Source organism: Bos taurus, chromosome 5 (assembly GCF_002263795.3).
Source record: "Bos taurus isolate L1 Dominette 01449 registration number 42190680 breed Hereford chromosome 5, ARS-UCD2.0, whole genome shotgun sequence".
NCBI classification, from domain to species: domain Eukaryota; kingdom Metazoa; phylum Chordata; class Mammalia; order Artiodactyla; family Bovidae; genus Bos; species Bos taurus.
In genome coordinates, this window is record NC_037332.1 from 35,829,191 (window position 1) to 35,850,692 (window position 21,502).

General features: G+C 39.1%; 1 protein-coding gene across 4 annotated transcripts in view; it reads left to right on the plus strand.

The window, feature by feature from the left end:
- NELL2 (neural EGFL like 2) overlaps positions 1-21,502 on the plus strand; it is a 464,213-nt gene that overhangs the window by 431,707 nt on the left and 11,004 nt on the right. For all 4 annotated transcript variants that reach the window (XM_024991811.2, XM_059886477.1, XM_005206382.5 and 1 more), the window contains 4 exons: positions 5,563-5,703; positions 16,916-17,109; positions 19,033-19,209; positions 20,930-21,154. In XM_024991811.2, coding sequence (XP_024847579.1) covers positions 5,563-5,703; positions 16,916-17,109; positions 19,033-19,209; positions 20,930-21,154 — 737 coding nt within the window. The remainder of the gene's footprint in view (positions 1-5,562; positions 5,704-16,915; positions 17,110-19,032; positions 19,210-20,929; positions 21,155-21,502) is intronic.

Genomic DNA, 21,502 nt, shown 5'->3' on the forward strand with positions numbered 1-21,502 from the left:
ATTTGATAAATTGAGTCATATTGTAAATGAATTAAGGCATTTCAGTACCTAAGGAATTACTCAGTAATTCGTTCTGAAATGTAACTAATTGTTCCATACTATATCAAAATTCCAGTTATTTATATGCCATCTTAATAAGTTTTATCATATTCATATATTGTCTGTGCCAATATATACTTAGTGTGGTTTCTGTAATCCCTCTCACTTTTAAAGTTTAAATATGATTTTACTACTGTACTATTAGCATCAATTGCTATCAGTTCAGTCGTTCAGTCCTGTCCGACTCTTTGCGACCCCATAGACTGCAGCACGCCAGGCCTCCCTGTCCATCACCAACTCCCGGAGTTTGCTCAAACTCATGTCCATTGAGTCGGTGATGCCATCCAACCATCTCATCCTCTGTCATCCCCTTCTCCTCCTACCTTCAATCTTTCCCAGCATCAGGGTCTTTTCCAATGAGTCAGTTCTTAACATCAGGTGGCCAAAGCACTGGAGCTTCAGCTTCAGCATCAGTCCTTCCAATGAATATTCAAGACTGATTTCCTTTAGGATGGACTGGTTGGATCTCCTTGCTGTCCAAGGGACTGTCAAGAGTCTTCTCCAACACTCCAGTTCAAAAGCATGAATTCTTCAGTGCTCAGCTTTCTTTATAGTCCAACTCTCACATCCATACATGACTACTGGAAAAACCATAGCTTACTATAAATAGAAATAATGCAGAAACATGAAATAAAATGTTTACCTATAATCACCTAAATACCATACCAGTGGTGGCAGATGTGTCACATGTTAGGAAACACTGTCCTGTAAGATTGTAAATTTAGACTTTAATCAATTTATTTTCTTAAAACACAATTTAGATATATACTAAACCCGGTGAGGGCAGGAATTACTTCTGCATTGTGTATCCTTGTTTCCCCAGCACTTAGTACTTGACATATAACAGGTATTCAATAAATATTGAATGGTAAATTAATGAGTGACATATATTTGCTTATTTATCTTTTAAAATAAAACTTAATAGTAACAGTTAAATAATAATAGTCAAATTGTATAGGAAAATGCACTATGGCCAGCATATGTTTCAATTCCCAGTCTTCAGGGGATATCCACTAATATACTGCATAGCATTTCTATTAAAATTTAATGGTTATAGATCAAGGAAGGCTGCTGTAATATAAACAAAGAGAAGTGGGGATGAAGCAGTATAACAGTGGTCCTGGTGATTAGAATGATTGACAAGAGACAATGAATGAGGAGTAAAATTTTAAATATATATCTGTGTCATATGACCTGAGATAACCCTTGTGTTGCAGAAAGATAAAAGGGCTAAATGCAAGTGCACATGAAATGTGAAAGTTGCTTCAGTAGAGAAGGCTCTGTTCCATTAATAGTTACTTCTAAATCACCAATGCTAATGAACAAATTCTTCTAAAATAAGGTACTCTAAACATCCCCCTCACAGCCTTCTTCCAATAAACTCACTTCCAAAGCTTAAATTCCAACCTGTTTTCTTTTGTCCATGCACTTAAGAAATGACATAACCAATTTTCTGCATCATTTGTGTTAGAGGAAAAGACCATATAAAGCTGAAATGAGCATAGCATTTTAGTCCCATTTATAAATCAGAGGTTCATCAGTTAGGGAGGCCCCTGAAATATAAATACAGTGTTTCATGAAACCTGTAAGGTCTTAGTAAATCGAAGCAGTCCACATCAGCTGTATGTCTGGAAGTTAATGGCTAGCTAATTTAACCACTAACAATTATTTTGACAATAGGAATTACTGACAGCAGGAGCTGACTCTTTAGAAGAGGAACCACAGTGACATGTCATTCATTCATGGCTTTGAAATAATGTTAAAATTTTGCAATCATATGAAATATTTATTTTTTCACTTATTACCTGATCTAAGAGAATGGTTTGTACCTTCTTTAAGAGAAGGATCTCTGGGTTTATCAAGAAGTAAATGAGTGATGACATTTTTTTCTCCTTTTAAAAAAATTTATTCTTTTATTCAAAGTCTGTCTCTTTCAAAATTGAACAAAGAAAAAGAGAAATTTTAAGACAGACTGAAAGAAATATATACTTCCCGAATTTGGAATTAGATGAGACTAAGAAGCAGTGGATAGTCCACTCCAGCTCAACAGTATTTACTGCCTTCTTAGTCTCATCTAACTGAATTAAAGTGGACTGTCTGGAGGGAAAGAACTCTAAAAAGTACTTGGTCTTCCCTTCAACAAGGAAGGAAGGACATTTTCATGATGGTCACTGCAGCAGGGAATATGACTCAGGTGTTCATTTCAGTCCAGGTCAGTCGCTCAGTCGTGTCTGACTCCTTGAGACCCCATGAATTGCAGCACTCCAGGCCTCCCTGTCCATCACCAACTCCCGGAGTTCACCCGAATTCATGTCCATCGAGTCAGTGATGCCATCCAGCCATCTCATCCTCTGTCGTCCCCTTCTCCTCCTGCCCCCAATCCCTCCCAGCATCAGAGTCTTTTCCAATGAGTCAACTCTTTGCATGAGGTGGCCAAAGTACTGGAGTTTCAGCTTTAGCATCATTCCTTCCAAAGAACACCCAGGACTGATCTCCTTTAGGATGGACTGGTTGGATCTCCTTGCAGTCCAAGGGACTCTCAAGAGTCTCCTCCAACACTACAGTTCAAAAGCATCAATTCTTCGGTGCTCAGGCTTCTTCACAGTCCAACTCTCACATCCATACATGACCACAGGAAAAACCATAGCCTTGACTAGACGGACCTTTGTTGGCAAAGTAATGTCTCTGCTTTTGAATATATGGGAAACATTAAGAAAAGCCTGTTCTACCTTGGCAAGTGGAATCTGCAGGCATGGCAAGGTTGTCAAGATGGATATGGCAGCAGATCATTTAGCAAGGTCTGGGGCGACCCCATGATGTGGTGATCACTCACCTAGAGCCAGACATCCTGGAATGCAAAGTCAAGTGGGCCTTAGGAAGCATCACTACCAACAAAGCTGGTGGAGATGATGAAATTCCAGTTGAGCTATTTCAAATCCTAAAAGATGATGCTGTGAAACTGCTGGACCCAAGATGCCAGGAAATTTGGAAAACTCAGCAGTGGCCACAGGACTGGAAAAGGTCCATTTTCATTCCAATCCCAAAGAAAGGCAATACCAAAGAATATGCAAACTACCACACAATTGCACTCATCTCACACGCTAGCAAAGTAATGCTCAGAATTCTTCAAGCCAGAGTTCAACAGTACATGAACCGTGAACTTCCAGATCTTCAAGCTGGATTTAGAAAAAGCAGAGGAAACAGAAATCAAATTGCCAACATCTGCTGGATCATCAAAAAAGCAAGAGAGTTCCAAAAAAGCATCTGCTTCTGCTTTATTGATCTCACCGAAGCCTTTGACTGTGTAGATCACAACAAACTGGAAAATTCTGAAAGAGATGGAAATACCAAACCACCTGACCTGCCTCCTGAGAAATCTGTATGCAGGTCAAGAAGCAACAATTAGAACTGGACATTGAAAAACAGACTGGTTCCAAATCAGGAAAGGAGTACTTCAAGGCTGTATATTGTCACCCTGCTTATTTAACTTATATGCAGAATACATCATGCAAAATGCCAGGCTGGATGCGGCACAAGCTGGAATCAAGATTGCTGGGAGAAATGTCAATAACCTCAGATATTCAGATGACATTACCCTTTTGGCAGAAAGTGAAGAACTAAAGAGCGTCTTAATGAAAGTGAAAGAGGAGAGTGAAAAAGTTGGCTTAAAGCTCAACATTCAGAAAACTAAGATCATGGCATCTGTCCCCATCACTTCATGGCAAATACATGGGGAAACAATGGAAACAGTGAGAGACTTTATTTTGGGGGGCTCCAAAATCACTGCAGATGGTGACTGCAGCAATGAAATTAAAAGATGGTTGCTCCTTGGAAGAAAAGCTATGACCAACCTTGACAGCATATTAAAAAGCAGAGACATTACTTTGCCAACAAACATCTGTCTAGTCAAAGCTATGGTTTTTCCAGTAGTCATGTATGGATGTTAGAGTTGGACCCTAAAGAAAGCTGAGCACTGAAGAATTCATGCTTTAAAACTGTGGAGAAGACTCTTGAGAGTTCCTTGGATGGCAAGGAGATCCAACCAGTCAATCCTAAAGGAAATCAGTCCTGAATATTAATTTGAAGGACCAGTGCTGAAGCTGAAACTCCCAATACTTTGGCCACCTGATGTGAAGAACTGACTCATTGGAAAAGACCCTGATGCTGGGAAAGATTGAAGGCAGGAGGAGAAGGGGATAACAAAGGATGAGATGGTTGATGGCATCACTGACTCAATGGACATGAGTTTGAGTAAGCTCTGGGAGCTGGCAATGGACAGGGAAGCCTGGTGTGCTGTGGTCCATGGTGTTGCAAAGAGTCGGAAATGACTGAGCGACTGAACTGAGGCAACCCCATGCATCCAGAAACCCAGACAATATATAAGAAGAAGGGGACAGTCTGCCAAGCAACTCTAGGCATTACTTTTTCTTCTGTGAATGAGTAAAGAGACTTGGATGAGAGCCAGATGTTCCCATTTATCAACAAACTGAATAAGGAGAATAATGACCTCATAGCATTTGGGATTAGTAAAAAGCTACTGGAACCAATATATTAGACTCAAGACGCATGCTCTGTTTAGGTAATTTTGCCAATTTGAACCTATGTCTACTTGTAAGAAGGAACACACAGCTGGAAGTTAGGCTACCATGAACTTTTAGGTGACCTTGGTTATATCCCAGTATTTCCTTTTACCTCATTTTTTTTCCCATATATTCAATATACTGTCTACATATCAAGATCTTTTTTGAGGGTTGAATGAGTTAATGATATATATGAACCAATTAAAAGGTGACATAAATGAGATATATTTTCAAAAATCAGAAGCATACTGATGCATGAATGCTATTGCCATATACTAGAGATTATGTTGATAGTAATAAAAGACTCTAAAATCTCAGTGACTTAAAGCAAAAAGGTTTATTTCTTGCTCTTACTGTATGTCCACCTCAAGTAGAGGAGGACTATGCCCCATATTATCTTCACTCAGGACTCAGGTTGAACTTCAGAGCTTCTGGAAATCACTGGTCATTGTGATGGGGAGAGAATATGTGCAAATCCACACACTGCATCTTTAAGATTCTGCCTAGAAGTGACACATATCACTTCCCTAGTTGGCTTCAGGAGGTCACACGGCAATCCCAGCTTGTGTCCAGAAGAAGAGCGGGAAGTATTTGGCAAGCAGCACTAATGAATATCATAGATGCTTTTCTTTTTCCGTTTTCTGCAGTGGGGTGACTTTTGCAGCAGGGAAACTGTCCAGATGTTTGTCCTATTACTAATACCACTGCATTCTTTCTGTATAGCTGTCAAAAACAACCAAGTAGGCTGCCTTTATTTTATATTTTCTCAGTTTTAAGGATTTGCTGGCACTGAATATTTTAGTACCTGTCTAACAGAATATTTTAGTTTCTTAGAGAGAGAGGCAACAATTGTATAACATTTCATTTGTGTTTTCTTTCCCAGACATCGATGAGTGCTCTGATGGCTTTGTTCAGTGTGACAGCCGTGCTAACTGCATCAACCTGCCTGGATGGTACCACTGTGAATGCAGAGATGGCTACCATGACAATGGGATGTTTTCACCAAGCGGCGAATCGTGTGAAGGTCAGTACAAGGAAAAGACCTAGAGTTTAAGGTCTTGAAATTGAGACACGTTCAGTAAGACGTAATTAGTTGACATTGATCTCATATTTCAGGTATTGGTGATTTTTGCTGTGTGTTTTTACGAGTGATTGGAAACATGTTAAAATCTAACTTTTGCATCCTAATTATAATAATTAATTGATTTGTGAATAATTAATACTTGCAACAGCAAACCAGTTTTCTGTGGATACTTTGTTGAAGGATATTTTTAGAATAAATAAACCTCTAGTATCAGATAAATTTTTTAATGGCAGCATGTAAAAATCTGACCCAAAAAGAGGTAGAAAAACAGGTGAAAGCAGGATAGAGGGAAAATGAGGTGAGAGAAAATAGGACAATGACGTGGCCAAGAAAAACATGATACATGCTTCTCTGGGCTATTCCTGATGTATCTTTTGCCTGGCAAAGTCAGATGTTTAGTAAATGTTGCAAGCAGAAGGTATGGTCCATGCTTAAAAGACGTCAATCTAATAGGAATGGAAATTTAATCAGATTATATTCAATTATTTAGTAGTAATTTTGTCTTATTTTCAGTGAATTGACAATTCTGCTCCTTTATATCCACTATTAAGGGGCATACATTTTAGAAGGTGGGCAGAGTAAGCAAAGCACAGTGAATAATTGCCAAGGAAACTACCCACACCAAAAGGGTTTGGCATGGACTTGGGAAACAAAACAGACCTCAAGAAGTCTTTGTTTTCTCCATTGGTGTTTACACCTTCATCGAGTAACAGCCTGAGAGAATGATGAGGCTAAAATGACACAGTCGATGAAAGCCTTGGAGAATCTAACTTAACAGTACTTGATGCTTAAATGATGAGATGCCTTTTATCCTCGGGCCTCTAGAGGTTTTCACACAAAGAAAAGTGACGCAGACTTGGGTGATAGATGCCAAGGTTCCGTGTGCGCTTTGCCAACAGCTGCAGAGCTCTGGACCTTGCACAGAGTGTTCATCTGGATTTTTACATGGAATGGGAATGCTGCTAGCTTGCTGCTGCTACTGCTGCTAAGTCACTTCAGTCGTGTCCAACTCTGTGCGACTCCAGAGACGGCAGCCCATGAGGCTCCCCCGTCCCTGGGATTCTCCAGACAATAACACTGGAGTGGGTTGCCATTTCCTTCTCCAATGCATGAAAGTGAAAAGTGAAAGTGAAGTCGTTCAGTCGTGTCCGACTCCTAGCGACCCCATGGACTGCAGCCTACCAGGCTCCTGCCTTACCGGGGGCTAAAACCTAGCATTTGCAAATAACCCTTAGCTGTTATCCGAAGGCTTTACCTTGTGCTTATGAGAATGCCGTTCAAGAAGCAGATCAAACCCTGTGATTTTGCCCTTCCCTGATAAACTATATTGCCTGTTTCTGTAGTGTATTATCAGGAAGAAGTCTTCAATGCTGCTTTTTTTAGCATTGTCTTTTATTTTAAATTATACACATAAAGAATAAACATAAACTGATTATAAATAATTCAATCATACAGAAATATAGAGAGCAAAGCTAAAAATGTGTCTTTATTTCATGTCCTCCTTTTCCCTATCTTTTCTTCTTCTGCTCTTTAATTTTGCTTGCTTTCCCTTTCTGTGCATCAAAATGTGACTAAAAAAAATACATACCTCTATCTTACTTTACATTTGTAACTTCTTTCAGTATCTTTTAAGTTTATGACCACATGTCTCAAAAGGGCTGTATTAGTTATCTCCTGATGCATAAAAAGTAACCCCCAAAGTGTAGCCACTGAAAATAATAAATTATCTCACAGCTTCTGGATAAGGAATGTATGACAGCTTAGCTGGATTCCTCTGGTTCAGGTTTCTAGTGAAGTTACTAATATCAAGTTGCTGCCCAGAGATGTGGTCTCATCTCTGTCTTGTCTGGGATAGGAGTGGAGGGAAAGGGAATCTGTTTCTAAGGTCACTAACACTGCTGTTGTCAGGGCTTGTTTCTTTAACCCATGAGCCACTCCAGAGGGCTAGGGGCTGGCTTCTCCTAGAAAAAGCATTCTAAGAGACAGCATGTGCCCAAGATGGCAGCAGCAGTCTTCCACAACTAAATCTCAGATGTGGCATTTCACCACTTCTCCCATAGTCTATCTGTTAGAAGCCACTCAATAAGTCCAAGGAGAGAGGACTACCAAAGAGCATAAATAGTAAATGGTGAGAATTGTTGCTGGCCATTTTGTTAAACTACCCGCTGCAAGAGCCATCAGCAATGTGCATTAATTTCCACTGCAACTCTCTGATGCAATCATGTCATAACTTCTCTACCCTCCTCACATCTCAGATACCACTTTCTCTTCTTTCTCTGTTAATTACTCTGCTTCTTATTTAACTGAGAAGAGAGAAGTACTTCACTTTTCCCCAGACATATGGTATGATATACAGTAAATCATATATACGGTATACACCACCTCGCTGGTGTCTCAGATGGTAAAGAATCTATCTACTTGCAATGCGGGAGACCTGGGTTCAATCCCTGGGTCGGGAAGATTCCCTGGAGGAGGGAGTGGCTACCCATTCCAATATTCTTGCATGTGAAATCCCATGGAGAGAGGAGCCTGGTGGGCTACAATCCATAGGGTCGCAAAGAGCTGGACACAACTTAGCGATTAACACTTCTACTTCCTTCCATACAGTAAATACATACTAGTCTGGCGAAAATGACAAAACATAACGAGTGCATTCATTAAGTGTCCAAAAGTAACAAGGAAAACTAATCATTAAAATAACACATGATACAGATAAATATAGGGAAGTAACGGATTTTGTGAAATGCCTACACAGAAAAGGCTTTTTGAGGAAATTCCGTAAATACATAAAGAGTGGGAAATCTTATTCTTTAAAAAAAAAAAAAAAAAACCCACAATTCTGTAAAGATAATTCAACTATCTTCCAGTAGAATTTATAATGATTATCGTAAAAATCTACTACTCTTTCAAGGACAGTGTGATCTGAAGAATTCTTTTAAAAGTACTAACCTTTGTCATATAAAAGAGAACTAAAATGCTTCTTTTTAACAACTATCTACTTACTGCAATTTCAGTGATCTGTAGAATTGTAATATTAGCATTTAGAAGGATGCCATTTTAAGACTATGGTTATATCTGATCAAGTTCCGTAGTTCTGTGCTGGGGAAAAAAACAAGAAGCCTTTCAACATGGACAAATCCACAGCAGTAGGTTTACAATTATTCTTAAGTATAATAGTCATGTTTGAAGATATGAATAAATAACTTTGTACTTTTTAGACTGTAATCTACAACATACATGTTAATAAACTGCATGCATACAAACTGTAAATTATTTTGCGCATCCATTTACCTCAGAGGTGTAGACATTTAATCCCCAGGAAATGTGCAAGGTTTTCTTATCCACATCATCATTTCTAATGTGCCTGAAAATTTGTCTCTCTCTGAGAACAAGGCCAACTATTTTTTTCCGTGAAGGAATATTGCATTTCATGCCCACATTTCCTTTTATTTAAAGCTTTTATTTCTAGATTACCTTTATGCTTGGTGGGTGTTTTTGAACTTGTATGACTAAAAAAAAAAAAATATTTATATGGTAGTATCTTTGAGTATTATGTTCAAAACAAATACTACAAATTCTTACCTTAAATCAAGGGAATGAGGAACTAAATCAAAAGCAATGAGGAACTAAAGTCAAAAGGCAGAATAGAGAGGGAAAGGCCAAGAGAACACAGTAGTCACAGAAAACACGCTATTTCAACAACACAAGAGACGACTGTACACATGGACATCACCAGATGGTCAATATCGAAATCAGATTGATTATATTATTTGCAGCCAAAGATAGAGAAGCTCTATACAGTCACCTTGTGCACACCAGGACCCAGGAGAAAGGAGCAGGGACCCCACAAGAGACTGACCCAGACTTGCCCATGAGTGTCCAGGAGTCTCCGGTGGAGACATGGGTCAACAGTGGCCTGCTACAAGGTCAGGGGCACTGAGCGTGGCATTGCCTGCATGGGACCATGTGAAGGAGGTCACCATTATCTTCATTACCTACACCATAGTTTGACTTCAGGTCAAAAAACAGGGAGGGAACACAGCCCCACCCATCACCAGAAAACTGGACTGAAGATTTACTGAGCATGGCCCCACCCATCAGAACCAGTTTCCCCCTCAGTTAGTCTCTCCCATCAAAAACTTCCTTGAGCCCATCCTTATCTATCACAGGGCAGACAGAATGAAAACCACAATCACAGAAAACTAAACAAATTGATCACATGGACCACAGCCTTGTCTAATTCAATGAAACTATGAGCCATGCCATGCAGGGCCACCCAAGATGGTCAGGTCATGGTGGAAAGTTCTGACAAAACATGGTCCACTGGAGAAAAGAATGGCAAACCATTTCAGAATTCTTGCCTTGAAAACCCCATGAACAGCATGAAAAGGCAAAAAGATAGGACACTGAGAGATGAACTCCAAGGGAGATCAGTGGAGAAATAACTCCAGAAAGAATGAAGAGATGGAGCCAAGGCAAAAACAACACCCAGTTATGGATGTGACTGGTGATGGAAGTCAAGTCCTATTGAAAGGTTGTTGTTGAATCATGCGAAGACACCGGTATTCTTGGCCCCTGGAGGAAAAGAAGTCAAGGCTTGATTGCTCAGAGCTTTTGTGTAATAAAGTTTTATTAAAGTATAAAGGAGATAGAGAAAGCTTCTGACATAGGCATCAGAAGGGGGTAGAAAGAGTACCCACTTGCTAGTGTTAACAATGAAGTTATATACTCTCCAGTGAATCCAAAGAATGTCTGGAGGTTGTAAAGACCTCACCAGACCTACTCTCATAATTTGCATTTTAAGATAATAGAATTAGCCAGAAGGTTTAATCCAGAAACTGTCCTCAGGCAGCATACATCCTTGTAAAGACCAGGTCTACTCCCATAATTTACATTTTAAGATAACAGAAGGTTTAATCCAGAGACTATCCTTAATCCAGAGATTGTCCTCAGGCAGGATACATTATTGTTATATAATCCTAAGGAATGTGGAGAAAGAAAAAAAATTTGTCCTTTCTTCCTCCTTGAGAATTCCACACCCCTCTCTCCTTGGGGACCCGTAGACTCCTTATCAACCTGCCTAGGAACTGACTCTCTCACTATGTAGTAAAGAGCAGTAATGCATAGGAACCTGGAATGTTAGGTCCATGAATCAAGGCAAATTGGAAGTGGTCAGACAGGAGATGGCAAGAGTGAACATCGACATTTTAGGAATTAGTGAACTAAAATGGCCTGGAATGGGTGAATTTAACTCAGATGATCATTATATCTACCATTGTGGGCAAGAATCCCTTAGAGGAAATGGAGTAGCCATCACAGTCAACAAGAGTCCAGAATGCAGTACTTGGATGCAATCTCAAAAACAACAAAATGATCTCTGTTTGTTTCCAAGACAAACCTTTCATTATCACAGTAATCCAAGTCTATGCCCCATCCAGTAATGCTGAAGAAGCTGAAGTTGAACAGTTCTATAAAGACCTACAAGACCTTCTAGAACTAACACCCCCCCAAAATGTCCTTTTTATTATAGGGGACTGGAATGCAAAAGTAGGAAGTCAAGAGACACCTAGAATAACAGGCAAATTTGGCCTTGGAGTACAAAACAAAGCAGGTAAAAGGCTAACAGAGTTTTGCTAAGAGAACACACTGGTCATAGCAAACACCCTCTTTCAGCAACACAAAAGAAGATTCTACACATGGACATCACCAGACAGTCAGTACCAAAATCATGTTGATTATATTCTTTGCAGCCAAGATGGAGAAGCTCTATGTGGTCAACAAAAATAAGACTGGGAGCTGACTGTGACTCAGATCATGAACTCCTTATTGCCAAATCCAGACTTAAATTGAAGACAGTAGGGAAAACCACTAGACCATTCAAGTATGACCTAAGTCAAATCCCTTACAATTATACAGTGGAAGTGACAAATAGATTCAAGGGATCAGATATGATAGACAGAGTACCTGAAGAACTATGGACAGAGTTTCATAACATGGTATAGGAGGTGGCAATCTAAACTATCTCCAAGAAAAAGAAATGCAAAAAGGCAAAATGATTGTCTGAGGAGGCCTTACAAATAGCTGAAAAAAAGAAGAGAAGTGAAAGACAAAGGAGAAAAGGAAAGATATACCCATTTGAATTCAGAGTTCCAAAGAATGGCAAGGAGAGATAAGAAAGCCTTCTTCAGTGATCAATACAAAGAAATTGAGGAAACAATAGAATGGGAAAGATCAGAGATCTCTTCAAGAAAATGAGACATAAAGGGAACATTTCATGTAAACATGGCACAATAAAGGACAGAAACAGTATTAAGAAGCAGAAGATATTAAGAAGAGGTGGCAAGAATACACAGAACTATACAAAAAAAGATCTTCATGACTCAGATAACCACGATGGTGTGATCACTCACCTAGAACCAGACATCCTGGAGTGTAAAGTCAAGTGGGCTTTAGAAAACATCACTACGAACAAAGCTAGAGGAGGTGATGGAATTCCAGCTGAACTATTTCAAATCCTAAAAGATGATGCTGTGAAAGTGCTGCACTCAATATGCCAGGAAATTTGGAAAACTCAGCAGTGGCCCCAGGACTAGAAAAGGTCCATTTTCATCGCAATCCCAAAGAAAGGCAATGCCAAAGAATGTTCAAACTACCGCACAATTGCACTCATTTAGCCTACTAGCAACATGATGCTCAAAATCCTTCAAGCTAGGCTTCAACAGTGTGTGAATAGATGGAAAAGCAATGAAGAAATAAAGTAAAAAGCACCCATCAGTTCTACAAAACATCTCTGGGAATGGCAAGCATCAGGGAAAGAAAGTGAAATTGTTAGTTGCTCAGTTGTGTCTGATTCTCTGCAACTCCATGGGCTGAAGCTCACCAGGCTAATCTGTCCATAGAATTTTTCAGGCTAAAATCCTGGAGTGGGTTGCCATTTCCTTCTCCAGAGAATCAAGGAAGGGATGTGTTAATCTCTTCTTTTCACAGGTGGAGAGGGTCTGATTCTCTGTGAGCTGAACAACGGCACTTTAGTTTAACAGTCAGACAGGGGCGGGACCTCTTATTGAATGATTATGATAACAGCAAGGTAAAGCAAGCCAAAAGCAGAGACATTACTTTGCCAACAAAGGTCCGTCTAGTCAAGGCTATGGTTTTTCCAGTAGTCATGTATGGATGTGAGAGTTGGACTGTGAAGAAAGCTGAGCGCTGAAGAATTGATGCTTTTGAACTGTGGTGTTGGAGAAGACTCTTGAGTCCCTTGGACTGCAAGGAGATCCAACCAGTCCATTCTGAAGGACATCAGTCCTGGGTGTTCTTTGGAAGGACTGATGTAAAGCTGAAACGCCAGTACTTTGGCCACCTCATGTGAAGAGTTGACTCATTGGAAAAGACTCTGATGCTGGGAGGAATTGGGGGCAGGAGGAGAAGGGGACGACAGAGGATGAGATGGCTGGATGGCATCACTGACTCGATGGACGTGAGTTTGAGTGAACTCCAGGAGTTGGTGATGGACAGGGAGGCCTGGTGTGCTGCGATTCACGGGGTCGCAAAGAGTCGGACACGACTCAGCGACTGAACTGACTGACTGACTAAAAGCAAGTCAAGGAAATAGTTCCAACCTGGAGTCAGAATTGGTTCTTCTCTGCAACATTACCACTCCCTATCAAAATCTTGCTCTTCATTATGTAAATAGCATCTACCAAATTTTCCAAGCCAGAAATCTAATCATTCATGACCCCTCTCTCTCCTTAGTCTCTGAAGCCGACAAATCACTAAATGGCTTTATCTTTGTTATTTCTATGTGTGCATCCCCACTGCTACTATTAAGTACAGCATTATGCCTAAGAACACAGACTTGGAGCCTGACAGATTGGGTTCCCCTCTGTGCTCTATCTATACCTTACTAGCTGTGTGATCTTGAGAAAGTTATGCAACATGTTTCTGCCTCAGTTCCCTGATCTATACAATGGGGATTATAACTGTAGTTTTCACGGTTGTTGTGAGGATTAAATGAGTCATTATATGAATGTACTTAGACTTTGGTGTTTACTTTTATTATATGACCATCTCTTTCCTGGAATACTGAACAGTCTACTAATTGGTCTTCTAATTGAAAGTTCTAATCCATTTTAAGTCCCTTTTCCAAAATGAAGCCAGAGGAATATTTCTAAAATGGATATGTGAATAGTTTTTTTGCAATTCCCTAAAAGGACATTTGATAGACTTCATTATAATGTTCAAATTTCTTATAACATGACCTTTAACTGAGCCCCGAGAACCCTTCAGCGTGTCTCCCCACTCTGCTCTCCCTGGCCATTTAAGTCATACCAACACTTTTGATTCTCTAATACACTTAATGGCTCTGAACTTTGGGGCTCAAACACACTCTTACCTCTGACTAGACCACTCTTTACCTCCTCTTTTCTTGCCTAAATCTTATCCATAATGTTTTTGCCACACCTGGAGAATGAGTATGTGGGCGGAAGAAAGATTCAGAAAGAGCTACCAATGTGATGTTGTTCAGTCACTCAGTCATATCTGATTCTTTGTGACCCCATGGACTGTGGCATGCCAGGCTTCCCTGTCCTTCACTATCTCCTGGAGTTTGCTCAAATTCATGTCCATTGAGTCGGTGATGCTATCTAACCATCTCATCCTGTGTCGCCCCCTTCTCCTCCTGCCTTCAATGGTTCCTAGCATCAGGGTCTTTTCCAATGAGTTGGCTCTTCCCATCAGGTGGCCAAAGTATTAGAGCTTCAGCTTCAGTATGCTAGTGTGATAGGAAGCAAGTAAATGAAATTTGTCAGGGAGAGGGAAGGACGTGTGTCAGAAACTGCTGTCAGCTGAAGACAGGAACTGAGACTTGACCACTGGCTTTGACAACATTATTTCTCCAATCACTCACTAAAGAAATAATCAATATTTTTAAAGTTGGAATTTCTGTATACTATAGTATAATTTTCAAAGCAGAATATACACTCTTTATGTATATGTAATGTAGGAATCTTACAATAAAACTGTATATAAAAATAAATTCCAAAATTTTATACTACCATTCAATTGAGAATAGTTTCTGCACTGAGAAACCCAGTATAGATAACAAGCAAGAAAGGTAAGGTAAGTTCAAATTAATTCAAATCTCACAGGATAGCAAAAGGTAAGAGTTAGTCCACTATGATGTTTCTGCTTAAATATTAATATTTCTCCAGGTATGACAAGTACATGCCAACCATTGTTGTAAGCAACTTTTTATTCTATTTCTTGGTCGTTAATATACTTTGAGTACATATTCTCTTTGTACCTAAAAATCTTTTCTTCTTTGTCTGCTGCATCAAATCCAAGGACTTTCTCTGCTTTTAACCAAACAAACAAACCTGTTAGTAGAAATTTTACTTTAAATGTCAGGCAAAATGAAATGATTGTTCAAGTCCAGCCATTGCCATTAATGCAATAATGTCCTTATATTAGTGGATATTTAAAGAGTGAAATATATAAAACATATATATATGTAATGGATATTAAAAGATATATTAAGAGGTATTTGTAGAGATTGTGGTCAGAGAGACCAAACAACGATGATCAGTGGTGGTGTTTTTGCTTCCTATAATTGCTAATTATAAGAATATTTAATGGAGACAAATATCAACTCTGAGGATACTTTATTATTCCAAATAGAGCAAATATAGACCTGCTATATAAAGTTCATTTCCTCACCAAAAGAAAATTTTTTTCGGATCTGATATACACATATATATCTGATATATAGGTGTATATATTAATACAGTTATATAAATGTATTTTTTAAGATTTTCATGTATTCTTATGCTGTTATTTTTTTATCATGGTCTTTTTTATACAGTATTATCCTTGACATATCAACCTATAATAAAGTTTACTATAGCTGTAATAGAAATCTTTTCAGCTATCCTCTCAATTCATAGGTTTTGTTGATATGAGAACTAATAAAAATCAAAGTACATAGAAATAATCATGTTACTTATTGTCAGGAATGCATATATGATAGAACTTAAATATTTAGGAATTGAAATGTGGCTAAAATATAATCTTGACTAGTTTATTTCCTCTACAATGTTGAAATCAAACCATTTAAGGAAGATAGTAAATCCTATAATTTTGAAGGAAAATCAGTGTACATTCTGCTGATTAAAAGCTATACATTCCATTTTCTCTCTATCCCACTTTTCCTGCTGTGATTTAGTTCTTTTTTCTTGACCTTTACTCAGATGATATAGGAAATAAGTCCTTACTGCCACTCGTACAATATCCCTGGAATGATTTTGGCTTATGACCTTTAAATGATGGGGATAAATAAAATGAATCACATCTCCTCGCTTGGACCTGATCTGTGGGTCAACATATGTTTGCTTTTCATCTGTATGAAAATGCTTTAGGCTACGATTGCCATGGAGTAGCTGAAGTCAGGTGAAGAATGGGCAGGTGCCAATTGAGTCAGGCAGGAGATGAAATTATGATACGAAATGGGAAAGCTGAGAAGTGGGGAATTCTTTGTAAGGGATGCTGATTGCTTGTGATCACTTGCCTTTCCATGGCTGAAGGGCAGGGTGTAAGGACAGTGTGCAAATGCCTGGACCATTAAGGGCAGAACACCTGAGCAGAATGCTGGAAAGAGCTTACCTGACAGTGACATGGCTGTGAGAACAGGGCTTGAAACTGGATGAAAATGCCTCAGGGCTTCCATAACATTTCATCCCCCATGAAGAAGGGATTTTCTGGAAGCACCTTTTTAACATTGAGGATGATTTTGCCAATTAAAAAAACATAGGCACTTTTAGAATTTCCACTGCCAAACTGTGTTTGATATATTGAGTCCTATCCTTAACTTTTTTAAAAAAAAAATATGTTTCATAAAGCCTAATGATATTTACAGAGATATAAAAGTTGAAAATCTAGCCAAGGTTATTTGGTGTTTAAAATCAAGTATGATATTTTCCTGTGAAATCCCAAGATCATTAACATTGCTTTAGTCAGCATTACTAGGAAATACATGCCAGTAAGATGAAAATTAATTTACAGTTGAGTGCTTTATGTCAGGAGACCACTTGCCTGATCGCAGTTATTTGAAACAGAGCATATTCTGAGCACATTGCCTGCTGCTTTTTCTTGGCTGTAGATATTGACGAGTGTGGGACTGGGAGGCACAGCTGTGCCAATGACACCATTTGCTTTAACTTGGATGGTGGATATGATTGCCGATGTCCTCACGGGAAGAACTGCACAGGGGATTGCATCCACGATGGAAAAATTAAGCACAACGGTCAGATTTGGGTGCTGGAAAATGACCGGTGCTCCGTGTGTTCATGTCAGGTTGGTATAAACAAAGCACTGTAACCATTTTTATCAAGGTGTAATTTGCATGTATTTCAAGTGTACGGCTTGATAAACAAATGCATACATCTGATTAACCTCTGCACAATTAATATAACATAACATTTCCACCTACCCACGTTGGCTGGCCTCTGCCCTTTCTTAATCCCATAGCCCCAGACACAAGTAAACACTGTGTCCTATTTCTACAGATTAGATTTGTATTTTCTACAGCCTCATATAAGTGGAATCATATAACACAGTTGGCCTTCCATATCTGCAGGATCCACATTCATGGATTCAGCTAACTGTGGATGAAAAATACTTAAGGAGAAAGCTCCAGAAAGTTCTGAAAAGCAAAACTTTCATTTTCCTGACCCCAGCAACTTTTTACATAAGTTCTATATTATATTAGATATTATAGGTAATCTAGAAATAATTTAAAGTATATGGGAGATTATGTATAGGTTATATGCAAATACTATGCCATTTTATATAAGGGACTTGAGCATCCATGGATTTTGGTATCCACCTGCAACCTGGAAATAATCCCCCAGGTATATGAGTGAAAACTATACTTATTCTTTTGTGTCTGACATTTGTCTCAGCATTATGCTTTGACACTCAATTATATTCGTTACCTGTATAAGTAACCCATCCCTTTTTATTACTGAATAGTGTTCCTTTGTACAGAAATACCACAGTGTGTTTATCTATTCAATGATAGAATTTTGATTCTAACTAGGCTGTTTTTATAGGCACAGTGTCATATTTGAATGAATGCATAAGTGAAGCCAGAATGAACACGCTATGGCCTGCAAGTGAAAAAACACCTATTTGGGTTATATTTCAGTTTTAAGAGGTGTTCTGTGTACCCAGTTGATAATAGAAATTTAAATTATAGTTAAATAATAATACCAAGGACTCAACTATTATTAAAGAAATTGATAACAGCTTGTACAAATTATAAGGTTAACATATCTATAAACTTAATAATATGTAAAACTCGATGACTACCTACCAAATATAAACATACAATCCATTACACAGAACAAACTTTAGTTAGTATTCAAATTATAAGTACATAAAAATTTATATATACATACACGAATTTATTTGCACATAAGAGCCATGCAGTGGTTATCATTCTATACTGGTTATTTCTGAAAAAAATTTTTCCAGTCAAGTCATTTAAACAGTAATGTGCAGAAAGAAAATTGGAAGTTCTCCAGCTTGAGTAATTTCTGGGTGTTAGCTACAAATAGGAATTTTAAAGAAAATCAGTTATATTGAGAAAACTGTGAGTTATCTCAAACTACCAAATCAACATCTGAAATTATAGCTATGGTGCTGATGCTCAGTCACTCAGTTGTGTCTGACCCTTTGTGGCCCCATGGACAGTAACCCACCAGGCTCTTCTGTCCATGGGATTTCCCAGGCAAGAATACTGGAGTGGGTTGCCATATCCTCCAGAGGATCTTCCTGGCCCAGTGATGGAACCCATGTCTCTTGCATCTCCTGCATTGACTGGCAGAATCTTTACCACTAGCACCACCTGGGAAGCCTGATTTTAGATATATTATGTAATATACATGTATATATATATAGAGATAATTATGAATATAGATATATTATGAATATATCTATATATATTCCCCTGGAGGAGGAAATGGTAACCCATTGCAATATTCTTGCCTGGAGAATCCTCATGGACAGAGGAGCCTGGCAGGCTATGGTCCAGAGGCTCCCAAAGAGTCGGACATGAATGCAGTGACTTAGCACAGCACAGCACATATGTATAATGTATATATAGATGTTTATCTATATAGGTACTCACACGTACAGACACACCCACATACACATGATATCAGTATATTGAGAAACAGAGGCTTTTGGTAACTACTTTTTCTCCTTGTCATACAGAATGGATTTGTAATGTGTCGACGGATGGTCTGTGACTGTGAGAATCCCACAGTTGATCTTTTCTGCTGCCCTGAATGTGACCCAAGGTTGAGCAGTCAGTGCCTCCATCAAAACGGGGAAACCTTGTACAATAGTGGCGACACCTGGGTTCAGAATTGCCAGCAGTGCCGCTGCCTGGTAAGTTTGGCTACCTAAAGTTCAGGAAACATTATGCCCAGAATCAAAATAGGAAAGCAACCTTCCCTGCCCCTCCACCAATATTCAGTACCTGGCCATAGCATTGGAAGTTACAAAAGGTGAACCAGTTATGATGACAAGGTGATGGTTCTGCATTCAGGACCTGAGAAGGAGTGTCCAGGGGTAGATGCAGTAAACCATGCCATGTCGTCTTTCAGGACAATCTCCAGAGCTCCAAAGAAGAAAAGGCTGTCCTCACTTTCCCAATCCCACTCAGCCTAGGTTTACTTAAAAACAGTTATGAACGGAACAATGGCATTCAAAAAAATCCTTTTTTCCAAGTAAACCTTTTGTTACTCCATTTCTGTCAATTATGCTCTGACTTAAAAAAACAAAAACAAAAACAAAATACCTTTTTTCTTTCTAAAAATTGTTACTGTCAACACTATTCCAGCGGTAACCCTGTTTTACACATAGTTTGAATTTGCAATAAATATTAGAATGTTAGAGTTGAATGTATATATATATGAAACTTCTGCTGGAAACAATAGGTTAAAAAGAAAATAAAGACTTGGTAAGAAGACCCCAGTCATTTTTCATGTGGCCAGATTTTTTGCTTCTTTCTATGGTATAAATGAAAATTCATCTACACGTCTTTATAGAAGAAAGTTTCATAGATACTGCTAAGTCACTTCAGTCATGTCCGACTCTGTGTGAACCCATAGACGGCAGCCCACCAGGCTCCCCCATCCCTGGGATTCTCCAGGCAAGAATACTGGAGTGGGTTGCCATTTCCTTCTCCAATGCATGAAAGTGAAAAGTGAAAGTGAAGTCGCTCAGTCGTGTCCGACTCTTCGCAACCCCCTGGACTGCAGCCCACCAGGCTCCTCCAACCATGGGATTTTCCAGGCAAGAGTACTGGAGTGGGTTGCCATTGCCTCCTCCAACATAGATACTAGTCTTAAAGTTAGGACTAGTTTCCTTTCTATTTGTGTGAGGATATTTTTAAAGCAATGCTTTTTTGTTGCTTCCTTTTTATACTTTCAACCCAAAAATCAATTGAAAGAGCAAGGTCAGTTTTGTGCCTGAAGGCTGCTTTCATCTCCCAAGACCATGAGACTCAGAATTATGAAGAAAATAGGAAACAGGTGGGAACTAAGTTTTAAAAAGATCCAGTTCACACAATTTTCCCATGTGCAATAAAAATGACTGAAATCAGCTCCTCGTTTTGTTTTTTTTCCCAAAGTCCATACACTGAGAAATGTATAAATGAACAAAGAAAAACTGTCAAATTTCCTTCATATTTCAATTTACTTTCTTGTCAGTGGACAAAACTTTCTTTTTGCAGAAGGGAATAAATGAGAAAGTAGGGTAAAAGACTGAAAGGAAGGAAAAAGCATCTCATAGGCAAAAAAGCTAAGTAAAAATCTCTTCTGTAGTAAACAGTTCTTTGTCATGGGAAAGAGAGGACGTGCCCATTTAATTGTTTTAAGAGAATTGGTTTTTGCTTTCCTTTATTGCTATTCTTATTTAACCCATGAAGACAGCTTCATAATCCATCTACAGTATAGAGCTCATGTGTGGATTCCCTACCACATTCATGGCTGTGAAGGTCTAAGTATGAATGTCCATCAAAGAAATTGAGTAATTGAGTATTCAGTAAACACTGTGTTCCCTCCCTTCCCCTCCCTTTACCCTTGTCCATCTGCTCTCCTTATAGCAAGGGGAAGTTGACTGTTGGCCCCTGCCTTGCCCAGAGGTGGAGTGTGAATTCAGTGTCCTCCCCGAGAACGAGTGCTGCCCACGCTGTGTCACCGACCCTTGCCAGGCTGACACCATCCGCAATGACATCACCAAAACTTGCCTGGACGAGATGAATGTGGTTCGCTTCACTGGGTCCTCTTGGATCAAACATGGCACTGAGTGTACTCTCTGCCAGTGCAAGGTAAAACCCACTATATTCAAGTAGGGAGCACTTGGCCAGCTGTGCCCAGGAATCATAGATATTAATGTGGCCAGTGAGAAGCACCTTCCTTCCTTTTACTGTTCAGAGTTGGGAGGAGGACCACTCAGCTTAATTAGTGCCAAAGCTAACTGTCCTGTGCATCCTTTAAAGCATTTTCAGGGAGAAGGAGGTGCTTGGTCTGGAACCAGAATGATGGTTATTTATATCACTGGAACAGAAAGAACCTATGTAAATTGCCCTAAAGCATCTAACTGCACACATCTTTTTAAAAAAATAGTACAACACCAAGCTTCATGTTTCTTTCATGATAGAGGACAGTATTATTTT